Raw genomic sequence first — 24,072 nt, 5'->3', positions numbered from 1 at the left:
AAGTTCAACGCGTGACCGGCTTAACGCGTTGTGAATTCCACGCGTGTTCAACACACCGGCGGCGGTGTAGCGTGACCATTTCACGCGTTATACATTGCCATCACGGGACCGCCCCGTGTGGCCTTAGAACTTAATTCTCTAAACACGTAGAAAAAAATAAAATTTAGTGACAAACTTATCTTTCCTTCTTTCTTAGACCACCCGTAGTGGTAAACAAGAATAATGCCCCCAACATGGGGCATTATACGCCACGTGTCATCCTAGTCACACATGGGGCATTATAGCAAAATAGGCGTAGTGGGGCATTATGCCAATAACCCCCATAATATTTTTAATTAAAAAAAAAAATAAATAAGGTCAAGATGTCAGGTAAAGAGGGCAAAAGTGATTGGTTGAGAAAAAGGCTTGGTTGGTTTCAAAGGCTTGGTTGAGAAAAAAGGGTCAAGATGTCAGAAAAAGGCTGGTTACAAAGTCCCCCTTTAAGCGTTATCATAAACACGCCAATTTCAAGTTTTTGAATTTTTTTTCAAAAAAACGCCCCATGTAATGGAGGGGTGGGCGTTTTCAGGCGTTTTTTTTTGAATTTTTTTTAAAAAAAACGCCCCACTACACATGGACTTAGCTTCATTTTTAGGTATATCATACAATTTATCCTTTTCATCTCAATTGCTGAAAGGACATATAAACTTTCATTATCACTTTTTTAATAATAATTTCTACACTTTTTAGGATAAATACATCACAACCTCAATTTACAAGATTTCAACTTTTAATCTTTTGATTGTAAAGTAGATCATTTTCCCCTATGATGTCCCCTTAGAGACTATTAAATATCACTTGAAACACAAACATTGCATACTTTTGTTAAAAAATAGTAATACATTAAGTTTATGTTTCCTTAGATGAATATTCTTAATCTTATAAATTTATACTAATAGCCATTCATCCACATCAACTATATCTTTGAAAATTGAAAACCAGTTGTTTCAAATTGTATTTTAATATACTTATTTTTTTGGTCTGTCTACTTAGTTCTAGATTTATGCAACAACCAACGATGACAAGGCTCCTAAAATGCCAATATTAGTAACCTAAAAAACTGTAACTACAATGTAGGCAACAAACCTTTCATCTTTTCTATTATTAAATATTAAATTAATTGACTATGAGGTCCAAATTATATTAGCATCTAACTACCAACAACCATTGTCACACCTCTTCTTTATATCATGATCATAACTCTTGCATACCATTTATCAACTACACATCCTCATTTATTGGGTGGACAACTAGTTCCATTTGACGAAAATAAGTATCGTAAAACAAGTATAACTTAAAAACGAAGTTCATACAAAACCGACAAGAAATGGCCACTGGTCACGGGTTTTTTCAAGGTGGTGTATTTGAAGTATACATTAATTTTGACAACAAGAGCGTATCTAGAAGACCCTATCACCGTAACTGCAATTGTCCTCTTCATAAATTGACGTGTGAGTATAGTTCTCGTACATCTCATTTAACTAGTGTTTCATATCCGGTAAAACTTGAAGGCTCCAAAGCTAAGACTGTGTCAAGAAATTATACGCCGCCTGTGGCAACAACGGGGAAAAAGAACCAAAGCGACGAGTCATGAGAAATCAGATGATTTTGGTGATGGTCAGTGTGCATGATTATAACAGAAGTCAATTGTTATCATTATTATTGTTGTTGTTATATATTGCCACTGCTCAAATTCCTTATTGAACTCATAATTATTTAATTATCAACTAATTGTGTGTTATTAGTTGTAATTATAGTTTTGATAATACTAGAGACCATCACATGGATTGTTGTATTCATATTATTATTAGAGTTAATTACTGTTTTCGTCCCTGAGGTTTGTCAAAAATAACGGTTTCAGTCCATTAGTTTAAAAATTGCGATTTCAGTCCATTAGTTTCATTTTCGTAACCATTTCAGTCCACTAACTTAACTCCATCCATTTATTTTGTTAACTTTGAGTTAACTAACTAATTCAGGGACGGTTTGCGTCAGTTTTAGAAACACAGGGACTTAAGTGTAAACTCTAAAACATTAAAACAAAAAAAATAGTAAATTCCAAAAAATCAAAAAAATTCCAAAAAACCAAACAAATTCCAAAAAAATTCTAAAATATCATAAAAATTCTAAAAAATCATAAAAATTCTAAAAAATTCTAAAAAATCCAAAAAATCCGTTTCGGCGCAAACTGTTTCGAACCCGAACCGTTTCGAGCTGAACCGTCCGTACCGTTTCGACCCGAACCGTTTCGAGCCGAACCGTTTCGACCCGTACCGTTTCGAAGCCGAACCGTTTCGACCCGTACCGTTTCGAAGCTGAACCGTTTCAAGCCGTACCGTTTCGAACCGAACCGTGCCGTTTCGAACCGAACCGTTTCGAGCTGAACCGTTTCGAACCGAACCGTGCCGTATCGAACCGAACCGTTTCGAGCTGTACCGTTTCGACCCGAACTGTTTCGAAGCCGTACCGTTTCGAAGCCGAACCATTTCGGTTCGATACGGCACGGTTCGATATGGCACGGTTCGCGTCGAAACGGTACAGCTTGAAACGGTTCGGTTCGATACGGCACGGTTCGGTTCGAAACGGTACGGCTTGAAACGGTTCGGCTTCGAAACGGTACGGGTCGAAACGGTTCGGTTCGAAACGGTTCAGCTCGAAACGGTTCGGCTTCGAAACGGTACGGGTCGAAACGGTACGGGTCGAAACGGTTCGCGTCGAAACGGTTCAGCTCGAAACGGTTCCGGTCGAAACGGTACGGACGGTTCAGCTCGAAACGGTTCGGGTCGAAACGGTACGGGTCGAAACGGTTCGCGTCGAAACGGTTAAGCTCGAAACGGTTCGGGTTCGAAACAGTTCGCGCCGAAACGGATTTTTTGGATTTTTTAGAATTTTTTAGAATTTTTATGATTTTTTAGAATTTTTATTATTTTTTTGAATTTTTTGGAATTTGTTTGGTTTTTTTGGAATTTTTTTGATTTTTTGGAATTTACTATTTTTTTGTTTTACTGTTTTAGAGTTTACACTTAAGTCCCTGTGTTTCTAAAACTGACGCAAACCGTCCCTGAATTAGTTAGTTAACTCAAAGTTAACAAAATAAATGGATGGAGTTAAGTTAGTGGACTGAAATGGTTACGAAAATGAAACTAATGGACTAAAATCGCAATTTTTAAACTAATGGACTGAAACCGTTATTTTTGACAAACCTCAGGGACGAAAACAGTAATTAACTCTTATTATTATTATGATAATCAGTTATGAATAATTTTATTAGTTTGATATTTTGAACACATTTTTACATTTATATAACATTGTGGACGCAAAAATTATTTTATTAGGGTCATTCTTCCAGTGTGTGGTGAATCAGGACCACTTTGCATATATTACACATCAAAATGAAAATCATACATTAGTAACACTAAAAAGAATCTTCAGTATCACTTGACCACTAATTACGAAAACTTAAAAGTTAAAACTAAATCAATCAACACTAATGTCACACTCAACAAAAACCACTTCAAGGGTCAATAAAAGCTAACCATTTGCATCCAAGCCTCAAGATTTTGAGGTTATTTGTTTACCTCTTAATGAAGCTTTTAATGGTTAGACCTTATACTCGTTCAACACTTAATGGTTCAGACTGTTTGTTTCATGAGCAGATGTCTGAATGGTTCAGGCATTTGTCTCTGAATGGTTAAGATTTATACAGAGTCTGAATGGTTGAGATCTCTAATCTGAATTGGTCAGACATTTGCCTCTGAATGGTTAAGCATTCTACAGGCTCTTAATGGTTCAGACCTCTTACTGGTTCAGCACTTAATGGTTCAGATCTCTAACTGGTTCAGCACTTAACCATTCAGATGTTGCCAAACAACCCCTTAGGAAGCCTGGTAGCCACAAGAGGGTCAACAATGCCTTGCGACTCTCTCTCGAGATCCGACCCTTCAACATACCCCATTTTCGCCATCATTTTCGACACGAACACTTTGGTATGCCTTTCAAACGACCCGGACCCGGATCTCCCCCCACTTTCGCAACTAGAACTTTGGCCCTTTAACCTTTGTGGTGGCGGGGTTGTGTCTTCAGGAGCCTCTGGCTCCGCTCCTAACCCAAGTGATTTGGGCCATTGGAACACATCAATAGGCTCGGCTATTCCTGTACCGTCCTTCCCCGGTTCGTTTCCGTCTACATGCCCCATTTTTTCCATCATTCTTGAACCAAAACCAGTTGTGTGGTTCTCGAAAGCACCGTAGCTTGATGAGCCGGCAGTCTGGTCTCTCGGTTTTGGTTTGTCAATGGGTAAAGTGGTCATGTTTGGTTCGGGTTCCATATTACCACACGAGATGAATGAAACGGGTTGTTTAGCATAAGTGACTGTCTTTTCTTTTTCTTTTCTTTGCTTGCTGCTTGATTCACTAGAAGTTTTCGCTTTTGTTAATCTCTAGTCTAACGGGCTCAAATCAGTGGTTCCTTTTGAATCTTTTTTACTATTGTTTGCAGCCAATTTGCTTGGCGGTGTATTGTTAACTGCAGTATCAGCACCTCTTATAAGCTGCAATAAAAAGTAATGCGTTAACCACTGTATTTCATCATATGAATTATGAATGATTGTTGATATAAATAGTTTGAAGTAACCAAATAAACTACATTTTAGTCACCTTTTCAAGGCGGATTCGGTCATTGGAAGATGGCATTCCAGTGTGTTCGGTTCGAGTCACTGTTACAAACCTGAAGAAAATAACAATCTAAGTTAACAGCTCTTTATCTTTGCAATTAATGCGGTAAAAATTTGGATTAGGGATGAGCACGGTACCCGTTCGGTATCGAACCGGTACCGGTACCAAAAAACAGGAAAAAGTGGTAGAATGCCCGTATGTCGGGCTGAAGTTGGAGAAAGCCAATTTGAGGCTCCATTGAGGCTTTATACGGACGAAAGTGTAGAACGTCCGTATGTTGGGCTGAAGTTGGAGAAAGCCAATTATATGGGCCTGAGATAGTTCTTGAAACTACGGATAAGATTATACAAATCCACGATAAGCTCAAAGTTGCCCAAGATAGGCAAAAGAGTTATGTTGACAAGAGGAGGAAACCTCTTAAATTCCAAATTGAAGATAAAGTTATGTTAAAAGTATCACATTGGAAAGGTGTCATGAGATTTGGAAAGAAGGCAAAGTTAAGCCCAAGATACATTAGACCATTTGAGATTATCGAATTGTCGGTTCCTTGGCTTACAATCTTAAGCTTCCTGAGGAACTAAGCGGAATACATAATGTGTTCCATATATCGAATTTAAAGAAATGTTTGGCCAATGAGTCACTAGCAATGCCTCCTAATGTTTCTTCTGGTTTATGAAGGACCAAAGTTGTAAAAAGAAAAAAAGTCACGTGGCATTCTAAAAAAACATATTATCTTGTAGCCTTATTTAAAAACTCCCAAAGTGTGCTCGCGCACTAGAGTGTAATTTATGATGTATTTTAACATTCGTTATAATGTTAATTTCAAATTATGTTGATTTTTTAGTTGTTTTTTTATCGGTTAACTCACACACCGTGTAATTATTTAACTATTATATCCATACATTTGTTCATTGTGTGATTTCACCATTTATTTCTGTTGGTATCTGATAGCTTCTCATGTATAACATGAGTTGGTTTTTATATACATGTGACAAAGAACGATAAACAACCGTATTTGATGGTGATGAAAATCTCTTAGTAACTAGCATCTACATCTCTACGGTTGTAGAGTATTTTTTAACTGAAAAATAATTAAATATTTCAATCTCATTCAAACACACAATACATATCACATCTCCTTAGTCTCAATCCCACTTTTTTCCATGACACTTTTTGTAAAAAAAAAAAAAAAAAAAAAAGAAAATAATAATCTCGTTTTTTTTTTTTGCAAGTCCGCTTGAATAATTGTAGGATTGCTTTATAATATTTTTTATTAGAACTTCCAACAAAGCGTACAGTGGCGGATCTTGACCTAAAACTCAGCATGAGCTGATGTTTTTTGGAGATAAAATCAGCCTGGGCCGAACCGGTCCGGCCTCCTCTAAGCTCCTCCCCTGAAAGCGTACCCACCCGGTACACCCATAGGCAGAAGATTATCCACACCCGTTATCGTAGACAGCTCTAGTGACCCGGCCCGTCACCAATTCCAGGGAAAATCCACCGAAGGCCAACTATGGTAAAACCTCTAGCTCGCGCATGACATTTTGTCATGGACGAGACTTCAACGGGCGACTTTCCCTAGAGAAAGTCATCAGCATTACATTTTCTAAGGCTAGATCAAGCTTTGAGAATTTTGGATGCAGGATTCGTGAATCCGGTATGGTACAAAAAACGAAACCAAAATCTAATCAGAAGTCCGAGCATGGATTCATGTTTATAAAAAAGGTATCGTATAGCTTACCAAGCGATATAATATTAACACGTCACATATAATATAATTGGGGGTGTATTGTATATGTTTTATTTCCTTTGTAATCGCTCGTGTATTTTGTTGGGTTTTATAACATATTCTGGCCGGTTCTATAATCATAGAATTTCGACGATAAAAAAAACATATATATTTCATAACTCAAAATTTAATGGATTCAATAAAGTCTTATCATACCAACTCGGGTAATGGTTTCAAGGAAAATATAACTATATAAGTCAAGGATGTCGGTAAATAGATGTAGTGTTTTAACAAACTTTATAGTGTTTAACAAGTTAGATCCATAGGGCTTTTTTGGTTAAAAAACAGATCCAAACATAAGAATATTGTTTGGAGAAATTGGTGTAATTATCCTTTGTATATGTTGTAGTTGGTTGTTGGTGCGGTTCTGGTTTTTTTGTCAGGCCGGCCAGTTTTAATGAAGTTCTCTTTTCAAAAAAAAAAAAAAAGAAAAGAAAGTAAAAGAACCGTGTGGAGCAGGTTTACCGATTTTCTGCCCCCATTAATTACCGATCTTGTCATGGTTGTTAGATTTCAACCGGTGAATTTTTTTTAACAGCAAATTAACTTCTAAAATAAATACTCTATTTTGTCCACAACGAGACCTGAACCCTCACTACTTAGGAGGGATTGCACGCACCTTAACAAACACCTTGGTACCATTGGCCTACATTTCCTTACCTCGACAACGCAAACTTGGCTACGAGTTTTGGGTTTAAGCCGATTGCAAGAGTCAAGAGATATTGTCAAAGAATAAGCAAATGAGCATAAGAGCGCCTCTCACTGGCTCAAACGGATGAAACCTGATGCTTAGGTGGCTAACATGAAATCCAACCAATATATTTAACATATACACACACATCCCACCACCAACAGCCATAGCAAGTAAAATCCCACCAATAAACAAAGCTATTTATAGGATTGCTTCCTAGAAAACCCCTAACTCCAAAAACCTAATCTAGAAACACACACGCACACATACACACACGTATACATATGATTTTTTTTTTAAAAGAAGTGTTTTAAGGTGTGCTTAGCACCGGATTGTGTTTTAAGGATGGGTAAAAATCAGATTTGTCAGCTGATGTGTCGCGTTTGTGAGTGATTAAAACCGGATGCATTCGAGATGCTCTAGCAAGTGGTTACTTTTCCCATCTAAATCAAGTCAATTATGCCTTTTCTTTTTTCAAGATTTAGATAGAAACAAAATCAAATAAAGTAATAAACACTTCATATAAGATGTTCAATTATTGATAAGATGGTACAACACAAAGTAAAAGCCCCCAACAAAGATTACTTCATTGCTATATATGATATGAAAAGTGAAAACTTCATCACTAGATGCAAAACACTTAACTCAAACCTCTTGGACTTTGGTCTCCTTAGCCACATCCACTTGTGTAGCACCAGCATCCTTCTTCACATCCTCAACCACTTGACCATCCTTAGCCACACCAACTTGTGGTGCACCCTCCTTCACATCCTTCTTCACATCCTCAATTTGAAAAGCCGAAACGGGAAAGGTTCTATAAAGGCCAGAAGTGGCTGTAAAAGTGATCTTTCCGGTTGGCGGGTCATCAACCGTGATCTCACTCAATGTGATCCACATCAAAAGCTCCTTACTTTTAACACCCGTGAGTTTCTTGATCTTAAACTTCTCTATAACCGCGGTTACCTCAGTCGCGTACGAAACGAGCTTCCCGATCTTTTCGAACTTGTGTACCTTGGATTTCTTTTGTTTAAGCCACACAAAGCCAGTGTCTTTGACATACCCACATTCCTCTATGTCCTCTAGAGGCAACAAACCATTGGGTAGTCCCATTTCAGTTAGCAAAAACTTTGACTTTTCTTGACCAAGTGCATCCCCATGGTAAATTTCTGATGCACTTGCCCTGATTTCATCTGTCACAAGAGACATTTTTGTTTGGTTTGAATTAACAATAGATTTTTGGTTTGTTATTGTGGATGGTATGATGCTGTAGGGTTGTGTGTTATGCTGCTTATATAAATCATTGGATACATAATTGGTATTGGATTTTATAGTAATTACCAAAATGCCATTTTCTAGTTTTTGTGTTATGGGAATTTTAAAATATAGTTTGGTGTAACATATACATCTGTTTTAAATGTTTGATGGAATTGACTTTTTCAGTGTCATTTTAATTTGACACGAAACACACCAACTCAGAATTTTTTTTCCAATAAGGTTATTTTTTCGGTGTTCAAAATTTTCATAATAAAACGTTAAAATTTTCGGGTCGGGTCTGAGCGAGAATTGAACTAGATTTAAAAAAAAAACATAAAAAACAAGCTATACAAAGATTGAACACATGACTTTTTGTTGTTAAAGATGGAGGTTTACCACTACACCAGCTTTCTTTTTCTTTCTATGGTGTACACCTAATTATATAATTTATGGGGTTCTTATAAAAATTAATATACCGGATCTACTAATTTTTTTAAAAACATTGGGGTCCAGGGACCTCGACCCGTTCAATGTGGGTCCGCCCCTGCATATACCAATGTGGGATGCTAATTGATTGTTAAATGTTATTATTATTATTACTAGGTTAGAACCCCGTGTAATACACGGGTTGAATAAATGTAATTTTATATACCAAATAATAAAAAAATACATCTTTAAAACCTCGTTTATTACACGGAATGAATAAATGTAATTTTATATACCAAATCATAAAACAATATATCTTTAAAAATCTCGTTTATTACATAGGTTGAATAAATGTAATTTTATATATTAAATAATAAAAAATTTATATCTTTAAGAACTCCGTGTATTGTACGGGTTGTGTAAATTTAATTTTATATTTTAAATAATGAAAAAAGTTACATTTTTAAGAACCCCATGTATATGTATTGTATGGGTTGAACACGTGTAATTTTATATACCAATCAATAAAAAGTTATATCTTGTTATATCTTTATAAACCCTGTATATTATACGGATTGAATAAATCTAATTTTATATATAACACAATAAAAAAGTTATATTTTTGAAAACCCGGTATTACACGAGTTGCATAAATGTAATTTTGTATAGTAAATAATAAAAATATTATATCTTTAAAAAACCTCGTTTATTACACGTAAACATAGTGAATACCGTATTTGAGTTGAGAGTTGAACACGATAATAAAAGTATAGAACCAATAAACATTGATTAATATTTTTTACCCTTATAAACATTTATGAAATAGGTTTTACCCTTAACTACTTTAGTTTAATAAAATAAATAAATCATAAGTGGACAGGAGATAAGATAGGTATGTAACATTTGAAATATCGTCATCCACCTCTGATATTACATTAACCTGCATGTTATTAAATGTAATTAACACATCAATTTCTTCATTTAACACATTAGATATAATATATCATTATCAAGAAACAAAATGGAAATAGTGGTTAAAGCTCCCAATATAAACATGTTCAAATTAATAATTTTTAAACCATATATGATTACAAATTATACATAATACCATGGGATTGGAATTGGGAAGGCCAACTTTTTTTTAACGTCCAACATAAGAATCGTTGGGTATTCCGTACGCGGCACCCATTGGCCGAAAGGTAGCCCGCGACAGCCCAACCTGCACGCACAGAGCCCCTAGCCCACCATGCCACCAGTTCCGGGGAAAACCCGACCCTGCATCCGCCCAAAGACACGACAATGCAGAGCCGGTAAGTGCACTCAGGATAAATATTTTGAAATCTAATAGGGGGTAAAACTGTTTCTTACAACAAACCATAGGGGTAATATGAAAGAGTAAGATAGTCATTTCACATTCCAGTTAACAGATCTATTAACTTATTTGACGCCAGGGGGTAATTATGCGACATAACAACAACGTTGGGGGGTAAAATTGCAATTATTTCCATGGAGGGGTCAGAGTGCCAATTGGCTTAAACCCCAGGGGGTAAAATTGCAGTTTACTCTAGAATAATCGAATGGTCTAGATGTGTTCATTTGTTCCTTAGGGCTTACGGAGTGGAGGTCGGTAAAGTGCGGTAAACGACTTTACCGATGCGGTAAACCACCGCCATAACCAAGTTTACCGATTTTGCCATGCTTGTTCGGTGGTGAAGGGAGGGAAAGGGGGAGAGATTGGGTGTGTGGTGGGGTCCATTTCTTTTCAACCAATCACACATTTTTCTTTTCTTTAAATAGTTTACCGAAAGTAAACCACCGTCAACGTTTTAACATTAGGTAAACAATTGAAATGGTGCTATGTGATTGAGTGATTTGGGAGTTTACCTATTCCAAGTGTTTAACCACTCCCTTCACCCTTATTTCTTTATGATCTCCTATCACACACAGATATAGTGTCTACGATTTTTGACACGACACGAAAAAATCAAACTTAAGGTTGGTCAGCCAACTTGTTTATTAAACAAGTTGTGCATGGACTAACATGTTCAATTTATTAAAAAAAAAAAAAAAACGTTGTCTTTGGGTTGTATTATAACTAGACATATTAATCCGTCTACCTGTTAAAAAGTAGAATAAATATTTTGTTAAATTGTAAATTAATTAGTAAGTTCTAACACATGATCAACCTGTTTATAAATTTATGTTATGTTTGGTAAAAGTAGCTGGTGGCTGAAATCTGATAAGTGGTAGTTGTAGCTGGTAACTAGTAGTTGTAGCTTTTTAAATATATTTGGTGTTTGGCAGAGTAGCTAGAGCTTTTAATAAAATATATAAAATGACCAAAATTGACATAACTAAAAATTTAAAAAGGTTTGTACATTAAAAAGTTTATTATCTTTAGAGGTTTAAATAGTCAATTTTTCCCTAAAAACTTGTAGCTCCTTCTAAATGCTACTAATAGGAGCGTTCAACCAAAAACTTCAAGCTCCTAACCTAAAAGCTTCAAACTCTTTCAATCAAACAATGTTTTTTATTGAGTATAAGTTTTTTGTTAAAAGCTTAAAGTTAGAAGCTTCTAAAAGCTCTATGCCAAACATATTGTTAATACTATGGGTATGTTTGGCATGGAGCTTTTAGGAGCTTCTAGCTTTAAGCTTTTAAGAAAAAACTCATACTCAATAAAAAGTCTTGTTTGGTTAAAGGAGCTTTAAGCTTTTAGGTTAGGAGCTTGAAGCTTTTGGTTGAACGCTACTACTAGTAGCGTTTAGAATGAGCTACAAGCTTTTAGGGAAAAATGACTATTTTAACCTCTACAAATAAGAAACTTTTTAATGCACCAACTTTCTAAATTTTTAGTTATGCTCATTTTGGTAATTTTATACATTTTATTAAAAGCTCCAGCTACTCTACCAAACAGCAAATATATCTAAAAAGCTACAGCTACTAGCTACCAGCTACAACTATCAGCTTCCAGCCACCAGCTATCAGCTTCCAGCTTTCAGCTACTAGCCACCAGCTACTTTTGCCAACCCGCTAACATATTAATACGAAGAAGTTATGCACGTTTAGTTATATTACGAAAAGAATAACGACTTTGAAGTATGTAAAATACGCACCGCTGTATAAACCACCATTTTAGTTTATCAATTTAAAAAAGAAACAATATATCCAATGAGAGAGAAAATCGAAAATACTAGAACATTCAGCTTCGCCATTTTTCAGCAATTAATTTGGTTGTTGGCATTGATTTTTAAATTTTAACATATTCAATTATTTAGAAGATTTACATTGATTTTAAGATTAAATCGTATAGTTCGACCTTTCTTTTATTTTGGTAATAGATCTAGCAATTTTTGGCCTAACTTAGATTTAAATCCATAACAAACCTGGCTTGGTGGGACGCTGATACCTTCCTAATAAATTACTAAATTAGACAAAAATAAAACTATGTGTAAATCTATTTTATAGTATATTCATACTTTTGAAAGTTTTCATATTCAAAAAAAGTCTCATACACTTTAAAAGTTTCACCAACTCAAAAAACATAAAAAAAAAATAAAAATAAAAAAGAAACACATATTTTACGTTTCAAGGACATATAACAAGTCATGTGTGTATATACAAATCTTGCCCAACATGAATATTTTGTAACAGTATATAAAAACGTAGGCACATTTATAATTTTTTTAACAGGTAAATTTCTTTTAATCTGTTTTCTGTGATACTTGAATCAAAAATCTCCATTTCTGAAACCCATACGTAAAGGCATTCTCGTTGTCTTGAAACTTAAATGACAGATTTTTTATAATATTTTCTACTAGGCCCCACTAATAAATGAGGTCCATTTAAGGGTGTTCATCCAGAAATCAAAACATTAAGTTTTGATGGATAAAATGGTATTTGTAAATTTCCCAAACCCATGTGTAAAGGCATTCTCGTGTTTTCTGTGGGACTTAAACGATAGAAGATAGATTTTTAGACTATGCATAGTGGCCAGTTGGCGTGTTTTTTTTTAAAAAGTCTTCAAACACGCCCAATCATGCCCCACCCTCACCCCTTTGGGCGTTTTTGGGCGTTATTTTCGAAAAAAAGCTCCGAAGCGTGTTTTAAATCACGCCAAAATGGAAAAATGTTGGCCAATCACATGCATCCCTCTTTTTCTTGGTCAATCATCTTTTTTTGGTTAGTTTTTTTATTTAATTTTTTAAACCTCTTTTTAACATAATACCCACATTCCCACTACACCCATTTTAGAAAAACGTCCAATAATGCTCATTCCTGACTGGACTGCCACATGACGGAAAACGCCCAAGGGTGAGGGCATTATTCACCCTTTTCCACTACGCATGGTCTTAAAATATTTTGTGCTAGGCCCCACTAATAAACGAGGTCCATTTAAGGGTGTTCATCCAGAAATCAAAACATTAAACAAATGGGGTGGTGGTCCATTAGCAAAGACAAAACTTTTAAAACACCTAGGTTGGAAATGAAAGATAGAAGTCTTACAGACAACATGGTATTCTCGTTTCCGCGACTGCTTTAGGGGGTCGTTCCTCCCGGTTAAAAAATCCTTAGGAGGTGTTTAGAATAACATTGTGTCTGTTATCAATAGGCCCTTGGTTGGCAATTCTCATTTCCACGTCTGCTTTAGGGGGTCGGTGGGAAGGGGAGACTGATTTTATTTTGGTTGGATCCTTGGTTGATGGAGATTCCTCTAAATGAGAAGTTTCCTAATTTGTTTGCGTTTGAAGCTGTGAAGAATTGTTCGGTGCGGGACAGGGTGTTAGGAGTTTGGCTATGGAAGCACAAACCTGACTTGACCAATGAATTGAGGGAATTGACTGATCTCAACGAAGCCGTTGCTTCGGTCCTGCTGAACGAGAGTAACGACGAGTGGAAATGGTTGCCGGATCAAGCTGGTTCCTTCTCTGTAAGTTCCGTAAAGCGTGTTATGGAAGGCGTCAATGTCGATAGCAGCAGGTATGTGTTGGAATGGAGCAAGTGGGTTCCAATTAAGTGCAACTTTTTTGTTTGGAGAGCGATTTTAAATAGAATCCCCACTTCCGATGCTTTGCGTCGGAGGGGTATCGTTGTGGGCGACAAGTTATGTCCTTTATGCAAGACGGAGGTTGAAACTGTGGAGCACCTTTTTACCTCGTGTGTTACGACTGTGATTTTGTGGCAAAAGATTAGTCGTTGGTGCCGAATTCCTCCCATCTTTGCTTTCTCGTTTAAAGATTTGGTGGAGATCCATAACGGGAATTCTATTAAGTCCAAGGACAAGGCCATCATTCAAGGTATTATTTTCATCTCATGTTGGTGTCTGTGGTTGGCCTGTAACAGGGCGGTGTTCTCGGATGTCGAAGTCAAGGTGGAAGGCGTGTTTAGCGAAGTTAGATCGTTAGGTTATTTGTGGTTCAAACATAGATCGAAGTGTAGTTCAATTTCTTGATCGGATTGGTGTAAATTTGTTAATATGTAGCGTCTTGTAGTGTTTTTCCCCTCCCTGGTTTTCGGGTGTAGGTATGTTTTAATGAAGTTTTCCTTAAAAAAAAAAAACAGATAACATGATATTAAAAGAAAATAGCCTTAAAAAAGGTATTTGTAACATTGATAACCTCAAAGTGTGAGACACTATTATTTCATGAAACTAAGGGAGTCCGGGGCATCCGCGGTGACTCCCTTCGGGGACCAAATTCACCGTGCGGTAAGGTGATGCCAACCAAGAGGGGAGGTGAAATGGGGGGGGGGGGCAAATCGGTGGGGATTCAGCGAAGAAAGGAAGGAGAGAGGGAGGAGAGAGAGAGGAGTGGACCAATGAAATGTTTTTTTTTTTTTAATAAAAAACCAAGTCACCTAAGAGGGGAGTGCCGCCATCAATTTAGGGTGTTAGGGGAGTTTAAGAGGGGTGTTGACGTGGCACACGGGGATTGGTTAAGCGTAAGAGAGGGGAATCCCCTCTTAGGGGAGTGCCCCTTAGACCACCCGTAGTGGGGCGTTTTTTTAAAAAAAAATTGGAAAATAACGCCTTAAAACGCCCATCCCCCCATTACAGGGGGCGTTATTTTAAAAAAAAAAAACTGAAAAAAAGTTGGCCGGCGTTATTTTAATAACGCTGTGGGGGATTTGATTTAACCAATGAATGCCACTTTTGCTTTGACCCACCAATTAACATCTCATTGTTTTTTCTTTTTTTTTTAAATGATTGGAAGGGACATTATTAGGTATTATTCCCACTACGCCATTTTTGCTATAATGCCCCATTGCTGACTAGGACGCCACGTATCGTATAATGCCCCATGGTGAGAGCATTATAACCCTCTACCACTACACATGGTCTTACACCCTAAAAGATATGGTGTATCAAAATTGAGTGCACCTTCATGACTTTACCTAACCCAATGGAAAGAGAGAGTGTGTGTAAGAGATTATGTGTGTGAATTTTGGCAAAGAGTAGATGAGTAATAAATAAAAAATGAGAATACAGTTGGAGCAATAAAGTCACTAATTTATGAAAAAGTAGTTGTGAGAGAAAACCAATAACCGCCCTTATCTTTCAATATAGTTGGCAAGTTCATCAATTTAATGGTCCTTTTTATTTTAGTAGGGCTGGTGTATTGTTTCTACCCAATTTGCTAAGACATGGACTTGATATGACATGAACCTAAAACAGGTAAACACGAACACAACATAAAATTTTACCGTGTCAGATTTTCTAAACACGGAATTAACAGGTTACACGAAATGACCTGTTAAGACACAAAAAAAATCGCCAGCGTATCATACGACTTGTTAAGAGACGAACACGACATGTTAAAACACAAGCACGACCTGTGCTTAAATATGTAAATTTTACTTCCCAAGTATATTTTTTATTTAAAACCAGGAGCTCCACATATTTTTTTATTTAAAATTATAAGTGTGTCATTAACGGGTCTTAACATGTTAACATGTATTTAACATGTTAAGACATAAAATTAAGCATGTCTTAACGTGTCAACTTGTCATAGACACGAAACCTATTAAGGTTAAACACAAAACCTGTTAACTTCGTGTAGGTCCGTGTCATATTATCTAGTTTGTGTAAATGCCCTATATTTTAGCATTGTTTTAAAAAATATCTTACTCGTGCTAAAACATATCTTACTTTTTTCAACCGATAACATTTTATTAGGGCATTCCCGCTAGCAAGCAACTAACAGAAGGCTAAACGCCAACTACAAAATACAAAGAGATACAACGGACAACGCTACACATCATAACATTCTTATTTGGTCCAATCTAGAGAAACAGACTTAGAACGGATTTTGATCCAGACATATTTGAGAACATCTAATTGTTCCGAGCACACCGAATACTTCAACAAGGAACCAAAATAATAGACTAGATGGTTTTCCTCTTGTGAGCTAGACCTAGAACATGCTTATGAAGCTCGAACAAATCATAGACAAAGAGCATAAAAGAAAGAAATTTTACACAACACACTTAAGAGTTACTATGTGATGGACAGTGGCGGAACCAGAACAATTTTATTGGGGGGTCAAATTTATAGGTCATATAATTATAAAAGTCCTCCTATTAAAAAGAAAAGAAATGTTTTACATTTCTTTAAAGTACATCAATCATTTTTTACCAATCAATGTATGCTGTTAATTGATACACTAAGATCCAAAACAAAAACTAAAAACAAACACCAAAATGCATTTCTACATGTAATAATTTCAGCAAATAGCAAACTGTGATAAAACTTATATTAAATAATAACCTAATTGGTTAGTTAATTAATTTTGAAAGTTAGAAATATATACCAAACTAATCCGTGCACATAACAAAGTTGATTCATAATTATATTATAATTAAATTAAAATATTAAATAAACAGTAGAAAAAGTCCAATAAAGATAAATAATTCAGATCATTTATGATGCTTAACTTTTGCATACCTTTGACACTTCTCGAGAAACAAAAGAAGTCTTGAGGGAGATGAGAAAAAAAAAAAGATTTCTTGAACACAGTGACGGCAGGCATAGGGTTGTAATGTCAGAGAAAAAGAGAGGCTAATTCTATTAGAATAAATATTTAGTTTTCAGATTTTATTTTGAAAGTTGGGCCAACATTGTTTATTTTTAAAGCCCATAATATTCTATATTAACCCACTAAATGTTACACTGTATCATCTTCTTTTTCTCAAGTTCTCTGCAACAAATATCGGAAGTCACGACAGCCCACCGGACCACCGCTGCCGCACCGCCATATGCCGCCGCTCGCCGGCCGGAAAACTTCAAACATCTTTATGTTTTTTCTTTCCATTTTAACGCGTTATAGAAGAAAATCAAAGGGGTCAACTGTAAAAAAATTTGGCTGAATACTCCGGTAACCTTATAGTTTGGCCGGCCGGAGGGTCAGCTGACCCCCCTGACCCTCCTGTGGTTCCGCCCCTGGTGATGGAGGCCATGTAACACATGTTCATTCCTCAAATAAGACATGATTTTAGTGGTGGCTGATAAAATACATCTTACTTGAGTGATGAAAACAATCATTAGTATTCTACACAACTAATGACCTTTTAGTGCATTGCTAGCCTCGTGACTTTCTAAAGTGAAGGTCATGGGTTTGAGTCTCGCTTGTAGCAAGATTGCTCTGGGTTGAGCCATGGGTTTTATCACAGTGGACCTTTGGGTGGTGGGTTTCCTCTAAAACGGTGGCGGCACGCGTATGGGTTGCCATTGGATTTACCCGTGTAATTAGACTTTTGTTGGTCTTAAAAAAGGTATTGTACACATAATTTCTAAATATATACATATATACACTCCGGGGACACAAAGGTAACCATGACAACAACTCTTTACGGTTTTTTTTGGTACACTAAAGATGGATAAACATTGTAATCAGCTATTTCTTTTTATCTAGTTATAATGGCGTCAAAAAAAGACTAACATGACTATATGAGATCATCAACCAAGTTTTATTTTTGTCATGTAGTCCATATATGTATCTTGTTACATGTCTCCCTCGTTTGCGCTTTTGGTGTATTTATTGTCATAATATTTGACCAGGAATTGATTATAATCAAATACCGACATGGTTGTATTCTTTGTATTGGTTATATATCATGTCTAGGTTAATGGAAATCGAATTATAACTGAGATTGAAATTTAAAATCGAGTTAATGGAGAAATAATGGTGTCAAACGTTCAGCTCGGTCATTGACCGATCTATCTACGTAACGAGCCTCCCCGCAGGGAGGAGGCTAAGGATTGTAACGTGGCGTGGGCGGTCTCAGTTGACTGGGTCAACTAGATTCCCGGTGTGACTCATAGAAGTCTGTGTGATCCCACGCTGGCGCAGGTGGATGACGAATCCAGAAATTTTGTTAAATGTCAATTTTAGTCCCTCAAATTTGTTTAATCCCGAAAATGCTTCGTTTAGCAAATTTTAACGAATTGTTTAGTATAGTAACGCGTATACAACATGTATAGATTAAGATTTCGCATGTGTCTAAAAAATAAGTAGAATAACAAAGAATTTCCAAAATTTTATTGCATAGGTAATAGTTTGGATAAGAAAATGAATCGGGTTACCGGTATTGATTGTCCATGAATGTCACACCTACTTCCCAATATATGTTCCATTAGAGACATCATTGGAGTTAGATGGAAAGGACGGGATCGAAGAGCTGGAAAAAGTTGGTTTACATGGCGGATATGGCGACGGTTTAGAGGATATGGCAGTCAAGAAACACATTGGTCTTCGATTGGACTTTCATCCCATGCAGAAAGTCTGTGGAACTCATTAAAGAAGACGCCTTTGCTTGGATATGCAACCGGTCAAAACTACCCTCCACTATATGGGAAACATGGGAAAAAAATAATGTTTTAGATTTGTTATAATTTTCTTTTAGAGACGCTTGATGTATGTTTTGTTTTTCCAGCTTCTTGCTTCTTGGTGGGCTCTATATAAGCGTATCTTCGGCTCAAAAAAATATATACATGTTCCATGCATGAAATCTAGCAACACTTCAATAAATTGGAATGGCTTCAAAAGAAATTATACTCGTTACTTGAAAGAGTTAAAAGAAGAAAATATAATTGAACTTTTAAGTTTTAAATCGAAGACCATTTTGTCTCCTTGTAACAAATTGGATGGGATGACAAAGATACGTAACAATGCAATTTATTGATGGGCCTAGAGGCTAGAACCACACATTTTTGCTAGTATTTATGGTTGGTTTGATGTTTATTTCATAATTCAAATCAAGTTTTTAGTTGGTTTGGTTCAAGTCATTTCAACAATTTAAAGATTTATATTTATAAAGATTAATTAATATAAAAATAACGACCAAGCCTATCTCAAAATTTCAGTTTGCGATTTTTTGATATATATATATATATATATATATATATATATATATATATATATATATATATATATATATATATATATATATATATATATATATAGGATTCGGTAGCATGGTACCCGTTCGGTACCGGTACCGAAAGTAGCAGTATCGAAAATCCCCAAAAGTGGGTACCGGCACCAGTACCGAATATATCCGGTACGATACCGGTATTTTAGTGTAAAAACCGGTAAATACCGGTAACGAACCGGTACCATACCAGACCGGTACCGAAAATGTCAAAAGTCGATATTGAATCGGTACCGAAAATGTACCCAGTTCAGTAAATTTGATACCAGTACCGGTACCCGGTACCATTTGCTCATCCATAGCCAGGATTTGTTGATGAAATACACTCGTGTATTTTACGATTTGATGATGAAATCCTAGCCTTACACGTGTGTAAATCAATGGTCAAGATTTGTTCATTCAGTTCGCAAATACATCAGTGTTCACTTTAGAACCCTACCGTATATATATATATATATATAATATGTGTGTGTATTGGATGAATTATTTATTTTTTATAGTTATTAATTATTACGAGTTGACGTTACCCGCGCGTTGCAACGAGATGTTGATTATGAAAGTTTCCAATATGTATGTATGCATGTTTGATTATAAATATTGGATTAATATGTCGGATAATACTTTGTAAAATCGATTAAATAATCATTGTTATGTCCCAAACATTCTATCTAATAAATATATTTTTAACAATAATGCATGCTTATTTAATAAAAGCAAATTAGATTTAAATAATCTCAACTTTCTCAATTTTGTCGATATTAATCCCATCTCAGTTATTTGCCGATAATAATATGAACTGGTCCACTTTTGGCCGATAATAGTCCGCCGTTAAAAATAGCTTAACGAAGTTAATTTTTTTCCGATTTACAAACCGATGTTTTAGGAATTTTGATCAGAACAATGATACGAGTCGATTTATATAAACTTACCTCGAAACGGTGCTCCAAACGGCTTGATTTTTGATGATTGGAAGTTTAAACACCCGAATTGAAGCACCATTTTCTTCGTTTGGGCAGTATTTTGAGGTAAATTTTACATCAATCAACTCATATCTTCATTCTAATCAAAAGCCATAAAACACCGGTTTGTAATTCGGAAAAAAAAACTTAACTCCATTGAGCGATTTTTAACGCAGGCTATTATCAGCCGAAAGTGAACTAGTTCGGATTATTATCGGCAAATAACTGAGTTGGGATTATTATCGGCCAAATTGAGAAAGTTGGGATTATTTAAATCCAATTTGGCTTTAATAAATTAATCAGAAAATAATTATAATGATAAAAATATTTTTATTAGTTAATTTGATTAAATATTTTTATAAATCTCTATGGTATAATATAATTTTAAACAAATTATAGGGTGTAAATAATGATACACTGGTTAATTGGTTGTATAAAACTTTGTAGTTTGTTGTAATTTTAAGCATACCACATGGTGTAGCTTGTAAATTTTCTATACCTTGAGGGCTCATTTTAATCTATGACTTCCTCACATTTTCTTTATTTCTTCTTTCCGCTTCATTGTCTTCGTAACGGAATGAAAATCAAAGTTGAAACGGTTAGACTCATTGTGTGTGTACCTTAATCGATAAATTGATTATGTCGGTACTGAATCTGCTATTAATCCGATGATGCAATATTATTGTCCTGGTTTTTTAGGGTTTCGAATGGTTTTAGATTTAAGAGGTTTAGGCTGTATAATTCCTTTGTCTGATTTTGATTTTTTAATGCTTTTGAATCTTCTAGTTTTAATCACATCTTTGTCCTTCAAGATATGAGATTTTATATATGTTTGGCAAATTAATATGATGTTTTTGAGAAATTGAATTATTAGAAGAAAGATTGATTTTTACAAATATTGTAACACAACAACTATAATCTAATTATTTTTAACATAGTGATGCCAATAATTAATGTTGATGAATAAAACCAAAAGCCAAATCCAACCACTCATCAAGTAATTGATTATCAAATAATAAAACTTACTTGTAGTAAGCGGTATCTATTATATTAAGCCTTGACGTTGAAGATCAGGGCACGTCTTTTTGTTTTAAACATTACCCTCCTTATCTTCATATTATTCCTCTAGATCTGGATGCCATTTGTTCACCCCTTGTTGAAATCGATTTGATTGGTTTAAGATTTATCAAAAGTGAAAGTGTAAAAGAAAATAAAAGAAAGAAATAGTATAAAAAGGGGTCGAACCGACGTCTCTATGCATTAAATATGCCCCACTCCCACCCCAACAGATTGGATCTTGTGATTATATGTATCCTCATTATTTTTATTATACATGAAACGCGATAATAGAATAAGTTGCTACCTGTGTCTGTATATATATAATTATAAGTTATTTTCAGGCATATTTAGTTTAATCATATATGAACATAATTTTTTATAACAACGCATGGATTTCCTTTCGTCAAGTTTCTCATGAATTAACTCCTAGATGCATATGATGATTGACCCATTTGATGTGTTCTCACTCTTTCACATAATGCTTAAGAAAGATATTATGTCTTGTAACATATTGATTGGAGATTCCGTTCAAAATGATAAATTTGGATGAAAAACTCCAAGTATTCTTTAGGTTCTAACATACTAACCCATTTATAAATGGTTTGATGATACGTTATAAGGTTTAAATGTTTTTTTATATATATTATCATCATAAATGAATATACATACAATTCCATACACATTTATCGATTCGCTACACATTTTTACCTTACGCATAAATTTTTGGTCCTAACTAATTTTCAATCCAAATCAAATTATCATATCTAAAAACAACTTGAAGTGAACATTCACCATTTTCATGATACATTTCATTATGAGTTTTTTTTTTCTTTTTAATTTGTTATGGTCAAATTTTATAAATGATAATATGTTGTGATAGGACCATAGTAATTAACATAATTACATAAACTAGGTAACTAAATTATGATTAGGGTTTCTTAAGTGGTTATTGTTTGATTCATGAAAAAACTAACACACACAAGAATACAAAATGAATTTATTTGTTACATATTCTTCAATTATCATTTGTTGAATAATACAAACTATTGTAATCAATTACATCAACCTATAACAAAATCTCTATTCTATTATATGAGTTGATTACATGATCATGTAAAACAAAATAAGTGATTGTCTCTATCTGATTTCTTGCACTATAAGCTGATATACAATCTATATGTAGTTGTTGTTGATATCTATCAATAAGCCTTTGTATGTACTTCTTACATAATGATTCTTGAAAACAAATTGCAATTCCCATGAACAAACATTGAGCTATTTCTTCAGTACGAATTATGTTGGCGGTAGGAAGTTTATGGTCAATAGAAAATTACTCTCAATAGTAACTTGGATGTTATTAACAAGTTGTCCTTAGTAGCAACCTAGAGGATTAATAACTTTACCATAAAACACGTAAGATGACATTTTCATTATAACCCTAATTATGTCTTGTCGGAAAACATGCACTACTAGAAAATAGGCTTTTAATGACACACAAATTATGACACATACGAATTTTATGAGTTGCAAAAGTGTGTATCATAAAAAATGTTATATTTTTTAAAATATGAACAATTTATGATACACATTTTGTATGTCATCCTTTTAAATTTATTCATTTCAGCGGTAAAAATTATGGTTTTGTTTTGAAATTTACTCATATTTAAATCCACTAAACACTACCAGTTTCATTTCATAACCCTAGAAAACCTCATTATCCTCTCACACTTTCACCATTTGCACATATTTTTTTGTAATTTCGAGATATATGTCCACTCAGGTTCTTTAGGGAATTAACAGGTCTAATAAACGCAACAATTTCATCTCCAATTTTAGTTTTTTGGTTGTTAAATTGCATCAAAGATGTCTCGGTGCTTTCCGTACCCACCTTTTGGTTATTGTAGGAATAGAGCTGTACATGAGGCCTTGATCGAATCGATTAAGGTTTGTTAATGTATTTTGTAGCTAATTGTGTGGATCATAGGCATGGTATTTGATTAAAAAAAATTACCGGATGTTATTTTGCGAGTTCTATTTATCTTTTTAGTTTATTACTACAATGATTTTGACCAATTCTTGAAGTCAACTTCTATACTACTGGATATTTGCAGGTATTCCTAGTCCTGAAAATCGGAGAGAAAGTGTAAGTTATATTTCAAATCATACTATATCAAAAGCTTGCTTTTCTTTTTGTTTTATTTGCAAACAAATTGTATCTTCAATCCTTCTCTAATATTGGATCTTTTAATGGTGTGGAGAGTGTCAATGGCGTTACCGTTATGCGGATCAATGGGAGCATGCCAAAATGCATGGAGTGGTGTTTATGACCTCTATGAAAGTATCGATTATGCAAACTCACTAATAATGGTAAGTCATTAGAGATTGTAAGTACTTATATTTGTGTGTGCAAAAAGGCCCTAATTGTATGATTTGTATTAGATTATTTTTGGCATTTTAAGCAGAACTATATGGAGATTATTTTGAATAAATCTAGAACGATTCATCTTTTTAAATATAGGTTGTGAGATTGTTTGACTGCACTTAATGTACATTATTTTATTGATGATGTAGAATAAAAGTTTTGACTGTTTTGGTGACAGATTGTTTGGTTGTATGATGCAAGTGAGAATGTGTTAAGAGTAGAGTTTACGTATGGAGGTGTTGTTATTGATTGTTGCTTTCACGAAGAATGATCGATCTTTGTGGCAACCTTTATTTTTCGGTGATATTTTGTATCGACATTAATGAAATATT

The 24,072-nt window shown here is 34.9% G+C and overlaps 1 protein-coding gene across 1 annotated transcript; it reads right to left on the bottom strand.

Annotated features, from left to right (window-relative positions):
* Positions 1-7,694: 7,694 nt before the first annotated feature.
* On the bottom strand, positions 7,695-8,552 carry LOC110893905. Its single transcript, XM_022141059.2, has one exon. It carries the CDS (start codon positions 8,396-8,398, stop codon positions 7,838-7,840), a length of 561 nt encoding a protein of 186 aa, XP_021996751.1. The 5' UTR covers positions 8,399-8,552; the 3' UTR covers positions 7,695-7,837.
* Between the last annotated feature and the right edge of the window lie 15,520 nt (positions 8,553-24,072).

This window comes from Helianthus annuus, chromosome 12 (genome assembly GCF_002127325.2).
Source record: "Helianthus annuus cultivar XRQ/B chromosome 12, HanXRQr2.0-SUNRISE, whole genome shotgun sequence".
In the NCBI taxonomy this organism is placed as follows: Eukaryota; Viridiplantae; Streptophyta; class Magnoliopsida; order Asterales; family Asteraceae; genus Helianthus; species Helianthus annuus.
Note: the sequence above shows the minus strand (reverse complement) of the source record. Positions and strands in the feature narration are given on the sequence as shown.

Bases quoted from the DNA above. Each gene is read 5' to 3' on its own strand.
- LOC110893905 (XM_022141059.2), bottom strand. From the start codon at position 8,398: ATGTCTCTTGTGACAGATGAAATCAGGGCAAGTGCATCAGAAATTTAC.